At 43.7% G+C, this 20,840-nt stretch overlaps 3 protein-coding genes across 5 annotated transcripts; 2 read left to right on the top strand and 1 right to left on the bottom strand.

The window, feature by feature from the left end:
* Positions 1-7,336: 7,336 nt before the first annotated feature.
* fam43a (family with sequence similarity 43 member A) lies at positions 7,337-9,324 on the bottom strand. Of its 2 annotated transcripts, none has more exons than XM_003974213.3 (2): positions 9,175-9,324; positions 7,337-9,048 (listed from the first exon to the last, which is right to left on the bottom strand). In XM_003974213.3, exon 2 carries the CDS (start codon positions 9,022-9,024, stop codon positions 7,990-7,992), a length of 1,035 nt encoding a protein of 344 aa, XP_003974262.1. In that variant the 5' UTR covers positions 9,025-9,048; positions 9,175-9,324; the 3' UTR covers positions 7,337-7,989. The 2 variants fall into 2 exon arrangements, with proteins under 2 accessions (XP_003974262.1, XP_011613203.1); XM_011614901.2 differs by having other exon boundaries at positions 7,337-9,051; positions 9,175-9,285.
* Positions 9,325-10,576: 1,252 nt separating this feature from the next.
* Positions 10,577-14,571, top strand: lsg1 (large 60S subunit nuclear export GTPase 1). Its single transcript, XM_003974214.3, has 14 exons — positions 10,577-10,791; positions 11,054-11,180; positions 11,269-11,389; positions 11,499-11,585; positions 11,708-11,794; positions 11,878-11,938; positions 12,135-12,311; positions 12,443-12,778; positions 12,898-12,999; positions 13,102-13,245; positions 13,346-13,469; positions 13,636-13,715; positions 13,849-14,019; positions 14,091-14,571. The coding sequence occupies exons 1-14, from the start codon at positions 10,693-10,695 to the stop codon at positions 14,268-14,270; spliced, it is 1,896 nt and encodes a 631-aa protein (XP_003974263.1). The 5' UTR covers positions 10,577-10,692; the 3' UTR covers positions 14,271-14,571.
* Positions 14,572-15,267: 696 nt separating this feature from the next.
* On the top strand, positions 15,268-20,134 carry tmem44 (transmembrane protein 44). Of its 2 annotated transcripts, none has more exons than XM_011614903.2 (10): positions 15,268-15,501; positions 15,567-15,693; positions 15,779-15,869; positions 16,289-16,443; positions 16,530-16,616; positions 16,687-16,857; positions 17,005-17,121; positions 17,226-17,294; positions 17,367-17,525; positions 19,622-19,758. In XM_011614903.2, the coding sequence occupies exons 1-9, from the start codon at positions 15,332-15,334 to the stop codon at positions 17,514-17,516; spliced, it is 1,137 nt and encodes a 378-aa protein (XP_011613205.2). In that variant the 5' UTR covers positions 15,268-15,331; the 3' UTR covers positions 17,517-17,525; positions 19,622-19,758. The 2 variants fall into 2 exon arrangements, with proteins under 2 accessions (XP_011613205.2, XP_011613204.2); XM_011614902.2 differs by having other exon boundaries at positions 15,270-15,501; positions 17,367-17,507; positions 19,622-20,134.
* Positions 20,135-20,840: the final 706 nt, after the last annotated feature.

Below are 20,840 nucleotides of genomic sequence, written 5' to 3'. Positions count from 1 at the left end.
CACACACACACAAAAGTGCATTTAATCACAAGGATCCTGACTGGGAACATTACTGAGTGGGAGTTAATGCGATTTGCTTATTAGAGCAAATAACGGTATCCGTCAATTTCATTTTTAAAAGATTATAGATCGATGTGCTTATGTGTGCCCGGTCCAGGGTACCGTAATTCCTCTGCATTCACATGCCTGACCAGCACGGCACTGCGACTTTAAAAGAAAAGAAAAAAGTGCCACGTGAGTCAAACACCAATCTTTCACATCAGACCGACTTTAATCTGCTGCTACATAAAGACTCCCCGTGTATGAAATGCACGTGTATGAAATTGAATTTCATTTTACTGACATTAACTTTTAAAGTTATGGATTGAAAGGTAGTGCACGTGTGTCTCTCCCCTGGCTGCTGTGCTGCATTTATTCACACGAAATGAGATTCCCTGTGTTGTTATTGCCACATTATTACAGACAAGCCTTCTCTTAGACATGTTGACTCCTGTAATAACAGCCTGCTGCACTTGAAAGTCTGCATTCTTGCGTCTTGCACAGACTCTTTATCTCTTGCTCACCGACAATAACAACACGTAGGACGCCCCGTGTACAGCACCCAACAGGCAGCGTCACCATGTGCAATTCTGCATGTAGACGGGTATGTGTCAATATGAGCAAGGATAGGTTGAACGTCAGGGGTCTCATTGGGGTTGTGTGTGTACTTATGGACGAAATAGAATCAGAGAGAGGGAGAAGAAAGACTCCAGGTGGAGGAAAGAGGGGGCAGTTTGCAGGGGACAAAAGAGTGGAGTGAAGGAGGAAACGGGAAGGAAATGACGAAGTGCTCTCAAAACTGCTTCTTTCCCTCTGTTGTCCCAATGGAAACTTGGACACACACATGCACACAAACACACAGACACACAAAGACACACATGCACTGTTGTTGTGACTATGATGAAAATTCTGGTGCACAGGATCTGAGACACAGGATGGAAACCACTGAATGTGGAGAATAGAATGAAAGGGGGCAGAGAAATGAGGAAAGACAGGTTCATTTGGAAGAAAAACAAAAGAGAAAGAAAGGAATTTGTTGCCAGTGTTTGTGTAGCACATTCTTCCTTAGCATTCATGAAAGTTACCCGAATCTTTCAGAATTTCAACCGATAACGATTCAGCTTTTTCTGATTCAGCGTTTGTTTATTTTCCCCCTTTGAGTCGTAATCCTTTTATTACATAGCTGATGCTTGTTATGTAAAGCCAGTTTAGAACGGGGCAAAAATTAAATAACCTGCATATTTGTCTGCAGAGAAGTTCCAAGCTAGAGGATTTATGCAGCGGAGGACAAAGTAACGAGCAAAGGAAGCCTGTTCCTCAACACTGATAACCCACAGGGCAACAACAGCGAAGTGGCGTCGAAAACAACACCGTCGCCGCCAAAACACAACGGGCCTGGAACAGACAGGACCAAAGTCATGTTTCCTATGAGCAATAGAGATGGCGTCCCAGCAAACGTGTCTGTACGGCTGCTTGTGGGCTGATGTGATTCAGCCGCAGCAAAAAAAAAACAACAACAAAAGCCTGCTGAAAGGGTCAAAGGTCATTGCAAGAATGTCACTGGCATTTTTGCTCTCACATATTTTCAGACAATGTGCAGTTCAGCGAAAGCACACACATACTTTTGAGGCTTGGACAAAGAATCCCGTCGCCACAACAGTCTTTAGTCAGTCAGCGAAGAATTAGAATGTGCTATATGTATATACAGTATATATCCATACATACCAGAACATAAGCAAGGCTTTATTCATGTTTTAAATTGTTATTTATTATTTATTTACTTATCAAATGCAGACACTAGAAGAGCACCTACTTAAATAAAGATTACCATGCAGACACTAAGGGGACAGTCTAGACGGTCAAATGTTGGCATCTGTGTTGTGTATTTATGTGCACGTTAATGCCCGCTGAGTCAAAAAGGGTCAAATATCACTCTTTGATGAGAACAGCAATGAAAAACAAAGTCATTCTCCACATCATAAATAAATGTGAATGAAAGACCGTCGTTAAGTGCTGTCCCTTTAGGTCTCGTCTCCAGATAAACCAGGCAACAGCCCAGTGCTGTGAAGTTCTTGGATGGGGTAGCGTTCATGAGACTGATGACATTCTAATTCCATAGAGATGTGGGAGGGAGCTGAGATTACAGCCCAGCGCTGGAGGTCCAGCCAGGTTGCGCTGTTGTTGCTGGGACTTTGGTCCTGGACTTAAGGAGCCTTAAGAGGCTTGGGAGAGATGAACTGCCATCTGGCTGTACCCTCAGGAGTCAGCCGCCGCACTGTTTTGGAAATGTTGGCGCTAATAACACGCTGCGGCATGGTGCAGAGCTGCAGCTCTCACCTGAGGAGATAGTTTTATTTAAGATTTATTTTTTCCAAACTGATAAAACATTGCGTAGGAAATGTCTGCAGCTCCGGCTCCTAGTACGCTTTGTAAAATCATGCAGGACTGAAAGGTTATTGATATGTTGCAACATTTAATGTTTGGCATACTGAACATTCCTGATAGTTGAGAAAGGACTCCCTGCATTATCTCGGTTCATTTCAGAACCTTTATTTAAATCTCGGGACCAATTGGGGGAACTCCCATTTCCAACAATTCACAATCAATCAGTCAAGCAAGAACATATCCTTTAACCCTGTTGAGCACCAAAGTGCTTAGATTTGTTCAGAGATGGTGGAGAACCCTAAAGGTATTTAAAGGTATTTCCCAGGAAGTCCAGGATTGTGCAGCAGAACAGACAGTTTTCCCAAGTCTGTTCAACAGCAAGAGACCTTTAAAGGAAGCCACTTATTTTGCCAAGTAGGACAGTTGGTCACAAAGAGTTAACAAAGAGGGGATGAAGTTGGGAGATTTGCAGAAAAGTGCTTTAAAAATAAACAGTAACCAGTGAGCCTTTCGTCTCATTGCATGGGACGATAAACCCAGTAGAGCTATATAAAAGACAATGATGGGTGTCATAGCTAGCACCAGTGATAAATCTTAGTGCAGCCTGACAGAGTCCAGGGTTGTTAGAGTTGATGCAGCTGCGTGCCTGTAAATTACCTCAGCATAATCTAAGATGGAAAGATAATTTCCTCCCACAAAACACTGGAAAAACAAGATTCATTTCTCAACAGGATGCCAACCCTCTGACGCAGCTTGCAGGCAAAGTTGTTGATATGATGCTTAAAACTTGGTAGTTTAACCAAATACCCAAGTATTATAGAGGAACCATCTACTGAAGTACTGAACCATCCACTGAAGGACCATCTACTTTCTGTATTTAGAAAAAACTTAGCGACAAGCAAAGCTCACTGGAAGTTGTTAAGTGCACGCTGCAGCTGGATGTAAATTGTATAGAATCAGCTATACAGTAAATAGCTATCATCAGCATAGATCAAATAACAGTTTTCCAATGCAAAGCTAAGATTGTTTATGTGTACACTAAACAGGTTTAGTACCAGAATTGAGCCCTGAGGTACCCCTTCACAGGTTGGTAGCAAGAGAGATTGAGCATCCCGTACCCTTACACACTAGTGTCTCCCATTTAGACAGCTATGGAACAATGTACAGGCTGTAGTGTCCAATCCAGTCTTACAAAGTGGGCAAGTCATGATGGACGGTATCAAAGAAGAGGTCAGCAAAAATCCATTTTTGGTCACGTGTGTTTTCCTTTGTAACTTTGATGATAGCAGTGACGGTGTTATGATTAATCCTAAAGCCACACTGCAAGGGATATTAGACATACAAGATATAAGATTTAAGTTGAATATTAACTAGGGTTTCAGCTACTTTTGCTGAATGAGAAAACTTGGTTCTCAGCTGTTCAGGTCACAGGAGCCAACTGGCATTGTTGAAGCTGATTCAACTCCCATCCAGAAGGCTTCTACAGTTCTGAAGTGAGGAAAATTACCATCTCCTTTCACTTCAAGCACTTCAAATCCTGTTAAAACTATAAAGCTGCTGAAAGCAGTGATGTGAGCCACCGAACAACCAAGAGTAGCAGAAGTAAATTAGTACATTACGCCCTTTATGACACCATTATCCTCCATCCTGTCCCTGGAAAGATTTCACTGGGTCAAAGTACAAACAGGTAACTGTGTGGGAAAACTGTTTTAATGGGTTAAAGGTAACGCCACCCATCCTACCCCCTGGTTGTCTGTATTACACTGACTGTTGGATGCAAAACGCCAACATGCAGAGACCCATATTTCTTCTCAACGCTGTCGATAACTGGCAACGGCGCTTGTACACACTGGCCTGAACACAGTATTGATCTGAACACAGTGGTCATCTTTCAGTGACAAGGTCTGACTGTCGCAGGTCATCTGGCCGATGGAAAAAAATGAGATTTGATCTGCCTTATCGATGTGGGGGTACTGCACGATTCTCTCAGTAGATGCATTCAATTAGGTCAAGGTCAGGACAACAGGGGAGTCTCAAGATTTGGTATTTCCCTGTTTTCAGTATTGTTTTGTTTTCCTTCTTACATCCAGTGTGTCTGCAAGAAACACAAGAGTTCTGGGATCCCTAAAAAAACAGAGCTTTGCAAATCAAAGGCAAGAGTTTGTTTTCACTTCAGTTGCTTTGCTGCAGAGCGTCGCCTCGCGACTTCCTGTCCACAGATTAAAAAAACACTTTGTCACATACAGGCGTGTGTGTCCTGTGAGATTCGCCCGCAACACTCAAACATAACACTCTTCTGTTTACACCAGAAAAAGCAAAATTGCACATGTGGACAGGTTTACACATATTCAGACATATCAGAAAAGCAGGCCAGAGAACCGAGGCCCTGCAGAGACGCCACTGGATGGTGAGTTCAGGTGTTTGGCTAGCATGGATGTATCTTAAATCAGTCCTCTGTGCGCGGCTCTAGCAGAGGTCTTTTTAAGCAGGGCCTCACAAAGCTCATTTTACTTTTCACATTCTAATCTGTGGGGCACTGCATGATTTTCTTCTCTCTCCCAGCTCTGTGATTATTCCATTTCCTCCCCATGAGCGGAAAGACCGAAATAACCCTGCTGAAATCTACGGCTCTCTGGGGGCAAACTCTTTTGTGCCCGAACAAGTGGAAAACAAGAACCACGCTGGCTGAATGGGACACTGCGAGGTCTAGAGTTTCGCGGTCTCGCAGGAGGGGGCTGCGTCTGGAGAGACAGACGCGGCTCATCACAACAGGAGGCTGTGTGAAGACGGGCTGGACGTGCGTGAGACACTCAGCATGTCTGATTTACTGAGAAGAATGTAGGCCAGAATCCTGTCGGAAGCCGGCTGATGGCTCAGCGAACAGTGATGAAATATTGCGTTAGCACCTGCAACTGGTTTGAGTGGTAAACTGGGGAGGGGGGGGGTCGTGGTTCTTGTCAAAGGTAATGCAGAATCCAACAAACCACTTCTTTTGTTTGTAAGATTTATGTCTCTTCCTGCATTTTTAGCCAAAGAGTTCTTCTGCAGGCGCCATCAGATTCGGGGCTCTGGTCTTCCTCATGTATTATAGATGAGCAGGTGCTTCATTTCCCACAGCATCTTTCCAGCATCAGATACTGAGGTAACACTTCTGCTCCTACATACTACCAGCTCCATTTAAATCTTAGTCTTTCTCTATCTGTTTCAACAAAATGCTAAATAACCCCTGTGCTATACTAGTTTTAACAGGTAAAATTAAATGTACAGCTGGATTTTCTAAATGACACATGGATTTCTAAACACCTGTGGATCCATTCCATGCGGATGTCATTGTTCCTCACTTGTCCAGCAGGGGGTTCTACCTTATATCCTAAATGTTTCTTTACAAACAGCTGGTTTGGCAAACATAATAACCTGATTGCTTCAACATAAGTGGAGAGAAGCAGCTCTCCTTGACCTGTGAGAGCGTCGGCCAGGGAGAAACATCCAGCTTCACGTACAGCTGTGGAAACTAGCAACAGCAGACGAAGCCAAACACGTTGCTCTGTTTCCATGTTTATGGGCTATTTGAAGAGCGCCGGCTGCCCACTAATTACGTCAAGCTGTGCACATGCCTCTGATGTCATGCCGTTTCTCTGTGTGAAGGCCGTTTTCTTTTAGAGGATGACACTCCAACACACCACATCAGGAACTATCCGTGCCCCCCCCCCCCCCCACACACACACACCCCCCCCCCCCAAAAAAAATTACAGCTCATGTGATTTTCATGAGAGAATGTTAACATGAGTGTGTGTGTTTGCGGGTGAAGACTTGGTTTTGAAGTTAATTAGTTTGGGGTTGACTGTGGAGTTGTGATGGTCTGGGTAGGGGGCTGGGGAATGCATCCTTTCAAAGATGGAAACGTGTGCCTGTGTTCTTGCTACATGCAGAGCACCAAAATCCTCAAACTACGAGCAAAGTGAGGACATTTTCGGGACATGTGGCACAAGGGGAGACTGGATCCAAATGCAGCACAAAAAAAACAGAGTTGGAATCGCAGGAGGAACCTTATTAAGTTGGTTAGCGTAATAGGGTTAGTTGTGATGGTAAGAGATGGGGTATATAATATGTCTATAAAAGTCCTCACAAAGATAGAAGTGCAAGGATGTGTGTGCCATGCATGTGTTTGCCAAAAAGACAGATCTCATTCACAAACAATTCTGGGAGATCTTTCCTCCCAGATGAGTCCAGAGCGCTACCTCCGTCTGCAGCTGGATGGCAGGAGGCCTCCTCTCCTCGTGCACGCCGCACGTGTTTACCATCGATAAATCAATATCTGCTGCATCAACTTTGATTGAAGCGATCAGGCAGACCTGTTCCACCTGCATGCTGCTGTAGCTTCCACATTTAGAGCGGCAGAAGCCGCGTCATCGCCGCTACGTGCACGTGTCCCATGTGCTGGTGTGGTGAGGGGATCTGTGCTTGCAACTAATGGCTGTAACGCCAACGCAGTGGCATTTGTTAGAGGGAAGTAATTATTAATGTGGAACTGAAGCATGAAAACGAGCCTGGAAATAATACTATATGAACATGTGCTTCTTATTATATTGAGCTTGGTAATTAAGGGCAATCCTGTGAAAAGAAGGAGAGCGGGAGGTTAACGGGAGGCTCTCAAAAGACCTCGGGTGTTTTTCCTGCCTTGTTGGAATAGAATGGTTAAAGGGCACATGTAATGTTCCCGTTGTGACGTGCTCATGTGAGGTCTATGCCACTGGGGCCAGTCGGAATGAATACGATTAATTCAATACTTTTTACAGCCTGTTCCCAGAAAGCCATTTGATTGTATCTACATGTACAGTATATACCTGATAGCTAAAGTGTGTTATATATTAGTTATTTCAGGTCTTCTGTGTAAATGTAAACATAAACCACGTTAGTTTCATTTTCCTTTTTTATTTATAATTCTATGAGGTTCACATAACAAACCACATTTTTACTCCTTAAAAAATATCCTTTTTTCTTCGTTTACGTAAAACATCTTTACATCCCAGTACATAACAGTGACCTTTTTTTCTTTTGCACAGCAAAGATATGACATTTATGTTTCAGACAGCATACCAACAGACATGATGCACATGTAATCAGCATAATAACTGGATGAAATATACAACAGTGCAAAATAACACCAGTAAGCGAAGTCGCCCTGACGTAGGAAAAATGGGAATGTCTGTTTAAACCCACTGAACCGTCAGAAGGGGATGGGGAGGGGGGCTGTCAACGTTATTTTTAAGAGAAAGAGGGGGAAATGTTGGTAAACAAGCTTGCGACTACAACCAAATCCTCTTATATTAAGCAGGTGGAATTAGCGCCACCCGCTATGAGAACTTAGTTGTTCAAGCAGTCGTCTCTCAAAGTTGGCATGCACATTTTTTTCTTTGTTGTTTTTTGAGTATTTGCATTGTTTGTGACTTTCGGTCGCCGAACTGTGTGTTCATAAAAGCAGTGGTTCAGCGGAGGCACAGATAGACAATCAACAGGGGGACACGACAGTGCGTCAGAGAGGGCACAGAAAAAGCCCAAAACCATTCAGGCAATTTCCTGCACCTTGATTTCCTCAGAGCCGTTAGATGGCAGAGGCGGCTCCGGGTTGCTCTCTATGGACGACTCACTCCCGGTGCTCTCTCCGGACAGGAGTCTGGTGACCCTCAGATCGGCTTTCAGCGTCTGCACGTCGTTTCCAATGCACATCTCACCCAAGTCATTAATGATCTGAGTCAACTCCTGTTTGCCGTTGCTGACGCAGCTATCGTCCAGAATGTCCTCGCACTCAAAGTGCATCGCCTTCTCCTCCTCCTCCTCCCCGACCGAGTCCTCCGTGATGGAGCCCAGCTTGGGCGCGCTACGGCTGCGCTCCACGGGGGGCTTGTAGTAACACTGTCCGTTCAGCAGTTTCCTGAGTGGGACCAACGGTATCGTTTGTTCCCCAATGAGCTGCTGCTGCTGGTGCCTGGCGTCGTCCCTCCGCTTAAGTCTTTTGAACTCCGCCAAAGCCGTGGCTGAAGTCTGGTACAGCAGCAGCGCCATGGCTTTTGCCTTCTCGGGCTTGGATACCAGCACTGCGTGACAGCGCAGCATCACGGCCTTGTGCTTCATTTCGTGCCTGTAAATCCAGGCGAAAATCTTGGGCAGCCTTGGGTCCGCGACGCAGTAGGTTATTCGGTGCAGCAAGTACAAGTGTCCCGGCCTCCTCGCCTTGTCGTCCACATGCACCATCCGGATGCCCTGTGAGCTGATGGTCAGCTTCATCTTGGTGCCGTTCTTGCCCATCTCGCTCTTCCCCCAGATCTTGCTCACCGCCACGTCCGTGCAGCCTTCCCCCTTGGACTGGATGGTGGTGGCATTCCCGAGATAAAGCACCGTGTACGTGGGGTCCTCACTGGTGATTTTCAACTTTTTCCGCTTGGACTTGAACATGCTGCCCACCCTGTTGAGTGCGCTCTCGGGGCAGGACTTGGCAAAGGAGGTGAGCGCAGAGTAGTTGAGACTCACCGCATAGCCCTTCTGCTTCGACTGCTTGTCTTCCTCAATTAGGTCGAACTTATTCTTCTTCCAGGGCAGCATTTTAAAGCTGTTCCCAGTCAGCAACTACTGAGAGATAAAGCAAAATAAAACTTTGTATGATGACTCAAGGCTATAAATGGTTAGTGGTTAGTTGTCCTGTCAGGTCATTTGTGAGACACTCTAAGATAACTAGGCGCAAAGATTCCGTACTTCATCTGTTCATCCTCTGATGCCGTCCTGGCCATAGTGGAGCGCACCGTCCCTCATCCGCTCTGTTTCGGTTAAAGGCGTCAGAGACGAGACAAGTTTCAGTATCTATGTATACCGGGAGGTACCATTTAGTACGCCGGTAGGGGGGCGTTGGGGACTGAACCAAATCAGAGCGGAGCTGCGCTGGTTTCTGTTGACAGCGCTCATACAAAGTGGTTACAGTTGAATGCAAATTTTAGGTTTTAGACATATTAAAACGTTTGCAAAAGAAATATATAAAGCACTTTCCTCGGCATATCAAAAACAAGACGCGACTTGATATGATTGGGGTTTTTTTTTTTTTTTTTATGCCTGTAACAAATTGAATCCATTTGATTTGGGATTTGAAGAGTTTCGGGAATCATTGAAACAGTACTTTTTATTAAATTCAGTGGCCAGGGAGAGTCTCAGATGTTGGAAGACTGTATCGAGTGTTTTGCAACATTGAGTGGCTGCTACTTTGATTGTAGATTAGTTACTGCGTCATTTGTATTCAAGGGCCAGGATCATAATGATTCAATGGTACATACTGTATGTTTGTATGCAGCCATTGGTAGTTAATATTTTTTTTCAAATAGACAAACATTTTTTAAAAATGCCTTTAATGTGCTTACATACAACGTTTTTACACAACAAAATTTAGTTTATTGGGACAGATGTAAAAGGATTATGATAACTTAATTTTACCCAACTTAAAGAGCAGGTAGCCGGGAGTAGGCAAATGCAAAGAAGTTTTGGGAATGTGAAAACCTTTTTTGAACTGCTTGTATTATACATAAAGGCTAGCCACAAAGTTATTGATGTTTAATTTAAAATCTGTGTGACTAAATAAAGGAGAATGACTGCGTTTTGCTTTTTTTAAACAGTGGAATAGTGTTCATATTAACTGTGCAGTTTTTTGCTGCCATCTTTTGGTCAAAATCAGACGTTTGCTGATAGGTGTATGTCGGATGTCGCAAGATATTTAAGTTGCAGGGTTTTTAAAAATAATAATAATACGTAGGACTGAAAAATGTTTAATCAAACATTGTTCTCTAAAAACTTTGGTAAACTATAGATGTAGGAAAAAATTAAGAAATACTGTTAAATAAATCACAAGTCTTTTGCCGGAACGATTTTCATTTTTCCAGTTCTTTTCAGAGCACATTTGATAACCGGACAACATATGGGTCGTGCTATTGCAACGTTACTTTTAAACCCTAAAATTATTGACTCAGTCAACAAAGTGAAATTCTCACCTTAACTCAAATGTTACAATTTATACCATTGTCACACAAAACAATGGTTACAGATACCTTTTGGTCGATAGGCTAAAATATAGTATTGAAAATGGGAATTATTTTGGTTTATTCCACTTCCGGTTCGGATGTCAACAGGGTGCCACCATTGCTTTGTGCACATGGGGCGCAGTAGACAGCAGCGCACAGTGTAGACTTTTGTTTATGTTATACAATATATCTGACAATATCAAAAATCGTAATGGGTAAGAAAAAGACAGGTGGGGGTGCCGGACTAGGTCGGGCTCTAATAAAAGAAAGACTCCACACGTCCCGTGGAAAGAAAAAAGATGACTTGTGGGTAAGATTGCCAAGTAAAACATATTTATACTGTCCAGAAAAATGTCGTTAGCCAATAGTTGTATGATTGATATGATATATATTGATATATATGCTTGGCTGGACATATTGACTACCTCTATAAATTAATAATTGAGTGTAAGAAAGAATCGACGCTATTAAAGTCGATGTTACTTGAATGATCGACCCACTTTTCAACCTTAGCTAAGTGCAGAGAATGCATATGTAGACTTGTTTACATTGGAGTATTTTGACTGTCGCAGCTTCATACCAGTGAGCTGAATGATGGTTATGACTGGGGACGATTGAACCTACAGTCAGTGACTGAACAGAGTTCAATGGATGATTTTCTGGCCACTGCAGAACTGGCAGGAACAGAGTTTGTTGCAGGTAAATGGCACATTCGCCTTAATTGAAATACCAAAATTCTAGGTTGTGTATGTTGTCACCCTGAATGTTTCTATCTTTCTTTTCCTAGAGAAACTCAACATTCGGTTTGTGCCAGCAGAAGCTAGAGCTGGCTTAATAACCGCTGAGGAGAAAGTCAGGCTGGCAAAGCTACATGAGAAAAACAAGCATTTTCTCAGAATTCCTCGCCGGTAAAAGGAACAGATAAAGTTACATTTATAAAAGTGGGTTATTATAGTAGACATTTATTCTCATCACCTCTCGACATGTCTCTCTCTATTGATTTCCTCCATTATAAAGCCCACACTGGGATGACAGCACGAGTGGAGAGGCTCTTCAACAGGCAGAAAAAGACACTTTCCTGGAGTGGAGGCGGATCCTTGCACAGTGTGTAATATTCTGTAAACACAGTGACATTTTAATGTTGTAGTAATGTCTTGATGCTTTTATCCATGCTGTATAGGCCTTTTCAGCACTAGTAATATCTTGTTACCCTTTAACCCTTAAAGGTTGGAAGAGGAGCAAAAGTTGATTCTCACCCCATTTGAGAGAAACTTGGAATTCTGGAGACAACTATGGAGAGTGATTGAAAGAAGGTAAAAAAAAGCTGCGTATGATATATTGCCTTTACTTGTTTTTGTAATTTGAAATTTACTCTTATTTTATGTTCCTCTTGCAGCGACATCGTAGTTCAAATTGTTGATGGCAGAAATCCTTTGCTGTTCAGATGTCCTGATCTGGTTAGTGATTGAACCGTGTTTACGCCTCCTGTGATGAGGATCCACATATGTCTTGTCAGAGAAGTGGAACACATTTTATTGAAAATATTTCAGATGATGATGAGGTTGACCCCAGCATTATGTTTTCCACATTGAAATCCTAATAGCTAATAGCATTTAACATCTTATTTACTGAGGACTTTCTGTTGTGTGACAGGAGTCATATGTGAAGGAGGTGTCAACCAATAAGGTGAACATGCTGTTGGTGAATAAGGCTGACCTGCTGACCAGAGAGCAGAGGCGATCCTGGGCCAGATACTTTGAGAAGGAAGGGCTGAGGGCAGTTTTTTGGTCTGCTCTGGCTGAGGGTAACAGACTGGATGCAGAAGAAAAAGTGAGCAGAAGTGGAAGAGAGCTGTTGTTGCCCATATTTTCGCTGTTTGTATTGCAGTACATTTACTCCGCAGGGAGCAGGAGCTTTATTAGCGTATAATTTCTTAAAAAGCAAAATGTGTCCCTGCACAGGGCATGGAGGAGGAAGACCCCAAGTTAGACGAAAGTGACCCAGAAGATGAAGGACAACCAGATAATGAGGAATTGGCTAAAAGAAGTGTGGATGGATCAAAGGAGGATGACGATACTGGTACAGGGGAAGAGCAGCAAGAGAACACAGATGAAGAAGAAGACTGGCACACGTGCTCAGAAGAGGAGAGTGAAGAAAACGAGGGGACGGCTCGTTCATCTGGTGATATATCCTTCCACAATTCCAGCCGTCTGCTGCGTAAAGATGAGTTACTGAAAATGTTTAAGGCCACTCATAATGGACCCAGATGTAAGGACGGACAACTGACAGTGGGGCTGGTGGGTTGAAATGTTGCATGATTTATTACAATTACTTATTATTTTCCTTTGAAAAATGTTTTTAAGGTTTCTTCTAATATGTCACCCAGCTTTTTTAATTGTGTTGATGTCTTTGTTAGGTTGGGTATCCTAATGTGGGAAAGAGTTCCACCATCAACACTATTCTAAGAAATAAGAAGGTTTCTGTTTCAGCCACTCCAGGACACACGAAGCACTTTCAGGTGCAGGAATACTCCTTTTACCACTCAGTATGCCAGCTCCTGCATTCCATCCTCGGCACACCTAAAATATGACTCGTTTTGCCTCACGTTTTCATGCCACAGACTCTGTACGTGGAGCCAGATCTGTGCCTCTGTGACTGCCCCGGCCTGGTCATGCCCTCCTTTGTTTCTACCAAAGCAGAGATGATCTGTTCTGGGATCCTGCCCATTGACCAAATGAGAGATCATGTGCCTGCAGTGTCACTCATATCCTTTTGAATCAAATTATACTTCTCTCTTGGAAAGAATAACTCCTCTATGAGACTGGTAAAACTGATCTCAGATCAGGCCTTAACCATCCCATTACATATGTCAAACTATACCCCGGCATGTACTTGAAGGCACCTACGGCATCAATATCATCCGACCACGAGAGGACGATGACCCTGACAGGCATCCCACCTCTGAGGAGCTGCTGATGTCTTATGGATGTAAGATTTATTTGGGAGACACAATCAAACTTATAGTTTGCAATATGGACAGTGAGCAAAATAAGCTGGCTGGAAGAGATCATTGTCACTGGAGGGTTCTTTCAGCTTATTGTCTTTATTATTTAGTGACATTTGTTTGCTGCTCTGTCTTCTTCCTCACTCACAGACATGAGGGGATTCATGACGTCTCACGGCCAGCCCGATCAGTCCAGATCAGCCCGCTACATCCTGAAGGATTATGTCAGTGTACGTGACAACAAAATCCTCTATTACGATCTAAATGTTTCGTCGTGTCTGTGAATTTATTGAGAAGTTCCTCTATTAGTGTAATAAATACATTGCATTTAATAATTGAGTTAAAATACGTTCGTCCCTGCAGGGCAAACTTCTGTACTGCAATCCTCCTCCAGGTATTCATGCAGAAGACTTCCAGCCTCAGCACAAGAAGTTCCTGAATGAGGACTTTGAAAGCTCCGACCTCTCTACCACAGCAAACAAACCGAAAATCAAGAGGATTGAAAATGTGGTCGATAAGAACTTCTTCCATCAGGTATATAAGGTTTCAGGCAACTGATATTAAAGTAAATTAGTAATGACCAAGATCTCTTGATGTGTCTCCAGGAGAACGTGCGGGCGCTCTCCAAGGGGGTTCAGTCCATCATGGGCTACAAGCCAGGCAGCGGGCCAGTCGGCCCAGAAAGAGCTGGATTAGAAGGGATGGTGGGAAAACCCTGGAAAAAACACGGCAACAGGAACAAGAAGGAGAAAGTGCGACGCATTACTAAACATCTGGATGCTTAGAGACAATTACAAATTGCTGTCTTTGTAGATTTTGACTGCCAGAAAGAAAAGCTCCTGGTCCTGAGCAGGGACGGAACTGTCCCTCCCTCTGTCTCCGTATCAGAGGAAAACAGATCTGACAATATAAATGAGCAGTTTTTGTCGGAAGGGTTTTTAAATCATCACAAACTGCTTTGGTTAAAAGATCAATCATTCCATCAAATGGGCAAAAAATGTTTATCAGCCAGAAGAATGAACTCTATTTTTTGCCACATACAATTATGTATCTAAGATATAGTAATAAAGCAAAAGACTGAATGTCGTTTTTCTCCCTCATCTTCATGTGAACTCATCGATGCAGCAAATAACAGTTTCCGTGCTTGAACAGAGCTGTTCCAGTGCAGAGGGCTGACACATTAGAGCCAGAGCCTCACACATCAGGGGAAACATGCAGAAGTTGGAGTAGAAGTATTTAAAAAGCCAGAGCTATGCTGAGGAATCATCTACAGAATCTCGAGGGTTTGGGTCATACGGAGCCATCTCTGATCAAAGTCCATAACTTTTGTTATCCTGAAGCTATCCCTCACTACAAAAATGGCCATGAAATACCATGGAGGGATGTAAGCACTAACACAGAATCTTGATGCAAGAGGTGCACAACAGTGAAAAAGCAGGTCAGCTCCTGCTACAGGTGATGGGCGGGGCTAAATGTGCTTAAATACTAATACAGTACAACAAAAAGACGTGTAATGTAGGATTATAAAACCCACCGGATGATAATAGTAAAATACGAAAAGTGTAATCCTTTTTTATTTGGTAAGGTTGACTTTAGATTACTCTTTTTTTTTTTTTTAGGATAAAAGCTTTATGACAACATCCTCATCTAGAGTCACTGCGAAGTAAAAAGCAGTTGCATGTAAAACAGACTTTTAGAATAACCATTTTCCTTTCTTCTTTTAACTTGTTTTAATTATTATCATCGTACAACTCCGTTGACTGATGTCACACACGAGCTCCTCCCCTGATGGGACCAATTTGCACCCGAGCTGGTTCCATGCACACGCCGTGCAAACACGTCTAACATGGATGATCGAGCGCTGGTCGGAGGACAACCTGCCACAGTTCTCTCCGGCCTGGTGGAATTCTGCGTGTTCTCCGTCTCCACCTGTCTGTCCCGGGACGCAGGCCAACTTTGCGTGTCCGTCGGCCTCGGCTCTCTCTCTGCGCTCTCCCTGCTGCTCTCGTTCTTCCTGTGAGTCAGTTATGAATCCGTCCGTGCAGAAAGGTGTGAAACTAAATCCATGTAAATCTTTTTAGGCTGGTGTATGAGAGGTGCAGGAGCCGGAGGGAAAATCCGGAGGAAATCACCGCCTTCCCCTACAGCCTGCTGGGTAACCTGTGCGGCGCTGTGGGGGCCGCTCTGGCCGGGCTGCTCCATATTCAGGTACCAGGTTTCAGGTTAACCACAGAGCTTTTTTTCTCTGTGAGCCTTTGGTCGTGCACTGTGATGTATCCGACCCCTCCTGCAGGTATTATTGGGCGCTTTTGCTGCTGCTCTGGACGCCCTCCATTTCATCTGCTGGTGCTTCCATGTGTTCCTGTGTTGGAACTCCAAATCAGGTAACACCAGCATCATCATCATTGGACCCAAAACCCACTGCTGTCTTGTTTTAAAAAAAAAAAAAAAGTACTTACATTTAACGCTATATTGTTGCTGAAGTGTTATCTGTAAATAACAGTAGAAAACTTTAAAGTTGTACTGTATATTAGGGTTAAATTAAGAAAACTTGGAAATATTTGAGATACAAGACTCCAGAAGAGTAGCTGTGTGCCCATACCGGGTTATCTAATCCCATAATTAGAACCTGACGGAAGCAGTGAAAGGGCCTATTGTCTGTGGACACCTGCAGAGTGGTGCGTAGTGTAGTTTTATCTGGACAAAAGCTTTTTTAACAGCTGATAATCAAATGAACACGGGATGCTGTGCTCAGCTACGGATGACACCCCAAGGTCTGCCTTTGTGCGTGTTCTCTCCTCAGAGAGGAGACGGAGGATGATGAGGGGACGGAGGAGGCAGCACCTCCTCACCGTGTGCACGCTGACGGTGCTGGTGGGGTTTCTGCGTGCTGGGCTCCCACAGCTCCCAGTTGAGAGGCCCCTCGGCGGGAGGAGGCTGTTGCACGCCGCTCTGCAAGTACGTACACGCCACCTCTGGGACATTTCATTAAAAATCTTCATCTACTACAAGCAGGAATCATTTTATTTTATTTTTTCAAATAGGACAAGACTGAAATTCTGGGGTACAGCCTCGGCCTGCTGTCATTCATCATCGCCTGTACTTCCAGATTCCCCATGATCCTCAGAACAGTGCGTGACTAACAGTGCCGAGCATGTTCCTCATCAGCGTTCCCGAGTGACGTTTGTCATTTCACTTTAGCACAGAGGACACGTCTTGACCCCCCCTCGCGCCTTCTCCAGACTGCTGTCCTCGCTGGCCGCTGCTCTCTACGCCGCCGCCGTCCTCGTCTATGACCGCCGGCTCGCGTTTCTTCTGAGAGTCATGCCATGGGCGTTGGCAGCCGTATGCGGCTGCGCTCTGGACCTGTTCGTATCCTTCCATGCTGTCGCTCTGCCTCACCACAGCTCGCTCAGCCCAGTTTTGTGGCGGTGGGGAGGGATTTAGTGCGATATGTAGCCCATAAGAATATTTGTAAATCACTCTGTGATCTGTTGACCTTTGACACCGCATGGTCAGATTCTCATCCTCCACTGGCTAAAGAGACAAAACAGACTGCAGCTTGCCAGTTTTTTTACAGATGGAGAAGAAAGTTCAGACTCTGAAGCGCTCACTAATGCAGCCGCACAAACAAAAGCAAGTTCTCCAGTGTTTTACGTCCTGTTTGTGTTCCTGCTGAATGCGGGTCATTTGTGCAGTTGCAGAATTGCTTAATTACTCGAACTCCGTGTTATTTAAAGGCTAAAAGTGTCCAGAAGTTGTCCGAGTTGAACCCTTATATGGATGTCAGCATTCGACCTGCAAGAGAAGTAAGCGAAGCATCTGTGAAGCAGCAAAATAGAATTGTTGCCGTCAACTTTTGCTTCATGCGTGCATGTTAGTTCAACCTACAGGAGGTGACATCTGGAATGAAGGAGGAGGAGGAGGGCCAGATCCTCAACAGGAAAGTGCGATTGAATAGAGTTGGGAGCTTCTGCTCCTCGGATACATCCCTCGACTCCTCCGTCAGCTCTGACCTGGAGGTGGGTTAAAAAATTAAGGTAAAGTGAATAAATCTGTATACGTATAGAGGCCATTATAACCATTAGCTGATGTTAATTACAATCTCTTGTGCCTCTTATCGTTGAAGACTCTTTGTTTCAATACTATAGAATGAAAATGGTAATTAGTACGTGACCTTAAATAGCTTGTATCAGTAAGAATATATGAAAATGCATTAAGAAATTCCTCCTCCTGCTCATGGTAGGTATATCTTAGCCGTGTTGCAAAATTAGTTTGTCAAAGGGTAAAAAGAATGAAGAGGTGAATGGCAAATGTACTTCTTACCGCTAGGGGGCGACGGTAAACCACCATATTGGGTAATTAGCGGCGCTGGGTTCATCCTAAACCTGTGTTATATTTGCCTTGTGTGGGCTGTAAAACAACCTTAACCACCCTCACAGAACTTTTGTTTGATGACTTGGACAGCTGATTTAATGAGTAAAATTAAGCATTATTGGGGATTATTTCTGTTTTCTTTGTTCAATTTTCTCATGACAATTCAAATCACGACCGTAAATTAAAACAACTGAATGAATGAAAAAAGAGCTTTGTCAATTGCTGATTAATTCCAAACATTTCTCCCCTGGAGAAATAACCAGATTGCTGGGAAAAAAATGTGCTTTTTAGGGAACTTTTTAAAAGAAGGAACGCTTTGCTGGCGCAACCCATCTCTATGCTGTTTGCACGTGACTGTGAGGGAAGTGAGCCAGACAGCGATCAGATGCTCCTGTATGAAGAAAATGGTCAGCAAATTCTGGAACGTTGCAATGACTTTTTTTTTTTAAAAAGACCCCTGGGTGGAAGTGAGACTTCATGTTTAAAAAAAAGAGGGGTTTATGAAGCAGGTTTTGATTTCAAAGGATTGAAGCGTTTTTTCCCACTCTACAATCATGTCTATAAAAATAAAATGTGGTCACATAGCAAAAGTAGCCGCAGAATGTTTTGTGTGTGTATAGAGTAAAATTATAGCCTCTTTCTAACGTCCTCCACAGCTTGGTGGAGGATGTCATTTCACCATGAACAAAGGCAAATGGGCCGTACGCAAACAATTGCAGCCTGATAATCTTCATCAAACAGGAAAAAGCAAATGACGTGAGGGGTCATTGTATTGAAAAGGCAGAGCTTTTTCTTTTTTTTTGCCCCGCCTGTTTCAGATGAGTGATTCTTTAGCTGCTCCACGCACGTATTCCTCCCTCTGTGGCGCTGTTGATCCACTGCTTGATGGCCGTTAGGGAGGACATTTTCCATGTCATCACAGAATCAGGTTATCTGATGATTTACACAGTGGCCTCATACCAAGAAGGTTTGAGGTTTTATTCCAGCTCAGGGCTTTTAAGAAATAAGTGACACTTAACTGGAATTGGATGGATCACATTCCCCAACCTGATCCTGCTTAAGGTTTCATTCAGTTAAAAGGGAGTTTTTTCCTCCCACTGTTGCTTGTTTGGGGGACCAGCTGTGGGTTTCAAAAGCAAAGTTACCAACAAGGTGGAATTGAATGAGGACAGGCGCGATATGATCTGATGGTTGGGTGCGTGGTGTTCCAGGACAGGATGTAAGAAGCACATTAGGTTCAGAGCAGGATTGAGTTTAGTACTTACCGAGTCTGGAGATGGAAGAAGACAGTTCTGGTCTGTTTTCTAATCTTTGAACTGCCACTTGATTGCAACACTAAAAACTAAAATATCACCTCACTATTTGCTAACTGTGATTCAGTCGGTCAGCTGTTTGTGTGCGACATGTGTGCTGAGTGCTGGGCTGTTCGCTGGGGTGAGGTAGAGGTGAGAGGTACGCTGACGGGTGCAACTGTTTGAGATTTGCCACGAGGCCCAATTGTTCTGCTGTGAAGGATTTTTGATTAAAGACCAACACTGGGGTGGGCCTTTTTACCTAGGAAGTCGTGTAAAATGGTCTCCTTGTCTATAGGGGCCGGTATTTTGCCCCGCTATTGTGGGATGTTTATCATCTCCAGTGTGTTAGAGGTTGCTTCTGGCCTGTTTGTAGTGTGCGCCTTCTGATATTAGTTTTTTTATTACGGATTTTATGCTTTACGAGGGTGATTCATGTTTAGTGTTGTAACCTCTCTGTTTTGCAGTGGGACTTTGAAGAGGAAAATACCCAGTGGATTAAAATGACAACAACACAGTTTCTACAACAAGGGTGGTCAGTGCCCCCCAGACTCAGCACATTCGCCCGGTCTGTCCTCAGACCTTTGTCTAGCAGGGAGACTCGTGAGGCCATCTCTGCTGCAGGGTCACCCAAAGAAACTGCTGCTGCTGCATACTCCCAGTAAAATCATGCACAAGCATATTAGAATAAATGCAATCACAGATGCCTCTCTGCTTTCCCTGCATCATTAAACACTTCTAAAGATTTCATCTCCAGTATTTCTACACGCATATTTTGCAAGTATTTTGATATTTACCGTTGAACACAGAGTCAAAGCCTAACATAAATGTCCCTGGCTGTGTTCGTCCTGCTGAGATTTCCAAAAAGAGAGCCCCTTCTAATAAAACAATATTGCACCCCTGTTGTCTTGCAGGGTTACCGGGTCACATCCTGTATTTTCCTAGTTAACCTAGGTTATCAGGGCTGGACTGGGAAAAAGCTCTGCACGGCAGATAAGCGCCAGACTAGACGACCACCCCCCTCACCTCTGTCCACGTGACTGCTCTGTGCTTTAGTCGGCCGCCCCAGAGCAACACACAAGGGCATATTTAACTGAAGGGACTTCACCCAAACTGATAACAGAACAATACGTTGATTAGAACAAAGCTAAGGGGCACATTTCACTCCTCCCTTTTACATTTCCTTCAAAACATATCTGTCAGAGACAAGTGAATAATCAATTGAAACTACTGATATTGACAGTGAATTATATTAAGGCATTGTTTCGCTTTATGTAGCACAATGGCCAAAAATGGAAGATGATTATACATAATAGCAACCGTCAGTTGTCCAGTAACTGATCTAGCAGTCAGCTTTGTTCTTAAGTATAGTTTAACATTACTATTGTTATTATATAAAACTTTGGACTCCTCGCATTAATTTATTTTTCTTCCTGTAAAAGATTCCACAAAAAGCCATTCAGGCTCTTCTAATGTTGGTGAAAGTGGAACTATTAAAAATACCAATTCCTGTTTCTGATGTGTAACTCCCAGCAATACAATTAATGAAAGCAAAAAAAAAACAACTTGTGTGTTTGTAGTCCAATAATACCCTCTGATGTCACGGCCGATGCTGACCCAGCATCACCCCATGTCGAGGGGCCTTATTTCTATCCCATCTGACACTGGGGCAAAAGAAAACAAGCC

The sequence above is a fragment of the Takifugu rubripes genome, chromosome 20 (assembly GCF_901000725.2).
Source record: "Takifugu rubripes chromosome 20, fTakRub1.2, whole genome shotgun sequence".
Taxonomy (NCBI): domain Eukaryota; kingdom Metazoa; phylum Chordata; class Actinopteri; order Tetraodontiformes; family Tetraodontidae; genus Takifugu; species Takifugu rubripes.
This window is presented reverse-complemented; position numbering and strand designations above follow the sequence as displayed.

Bases quoted from the DNA above. Each gene is read 5' to 3' on its own strand.
- tmem44 (XM_011614902.2), top strand. From the start codon at position 15,332: ATGGATGATCGAGCGCTGGTCGGAGGACAACCTGCCACAGTTCTCTCC. The intron at 16,444-16,529 runs GTACGTACACGC...TTTTTCAAATAG, and splicing joins TGTTGCACGCCGCTCTGCAA to GACAAGACTGAAATTCTGGG. The intron at 17,295-17,366 runs GTAAGCGAAGCA...CGTGCATGTTAG, and splicing joins GCATTCGACCTGCAAGAGAA to TTCAACCTACAGGAGGTGAC.
- lsg1 (XM_003974214.3), top strand. From the start codon at position 10,693: ATGGGTAAGAAAAAGACAGGTGGGGGTGCCGGACTAGGTCGGGCTCTA. The intron at 13,470-13,635 runs GTAAGATTTATT...CCTCACTCACAG, and splicing joins GCTGCTGATGTCTTATGGAT to ACATGAGGGGATTCATGACG. The intron at 14,020-14,090 runs GTATATAAGGTT...ATGTGTCTCCAG, and splicing joins ATAAGAACTTCTTCCATCAG to GAGAACGTGCGGGCGCTCTC.
- fam43a (XM_003974213.3), bottom strand. From the start codon at position 9,024: ATGCTGCCCTGGAAGAAGAATAAGTTCGACCTAATTGAGGAAGACAAG.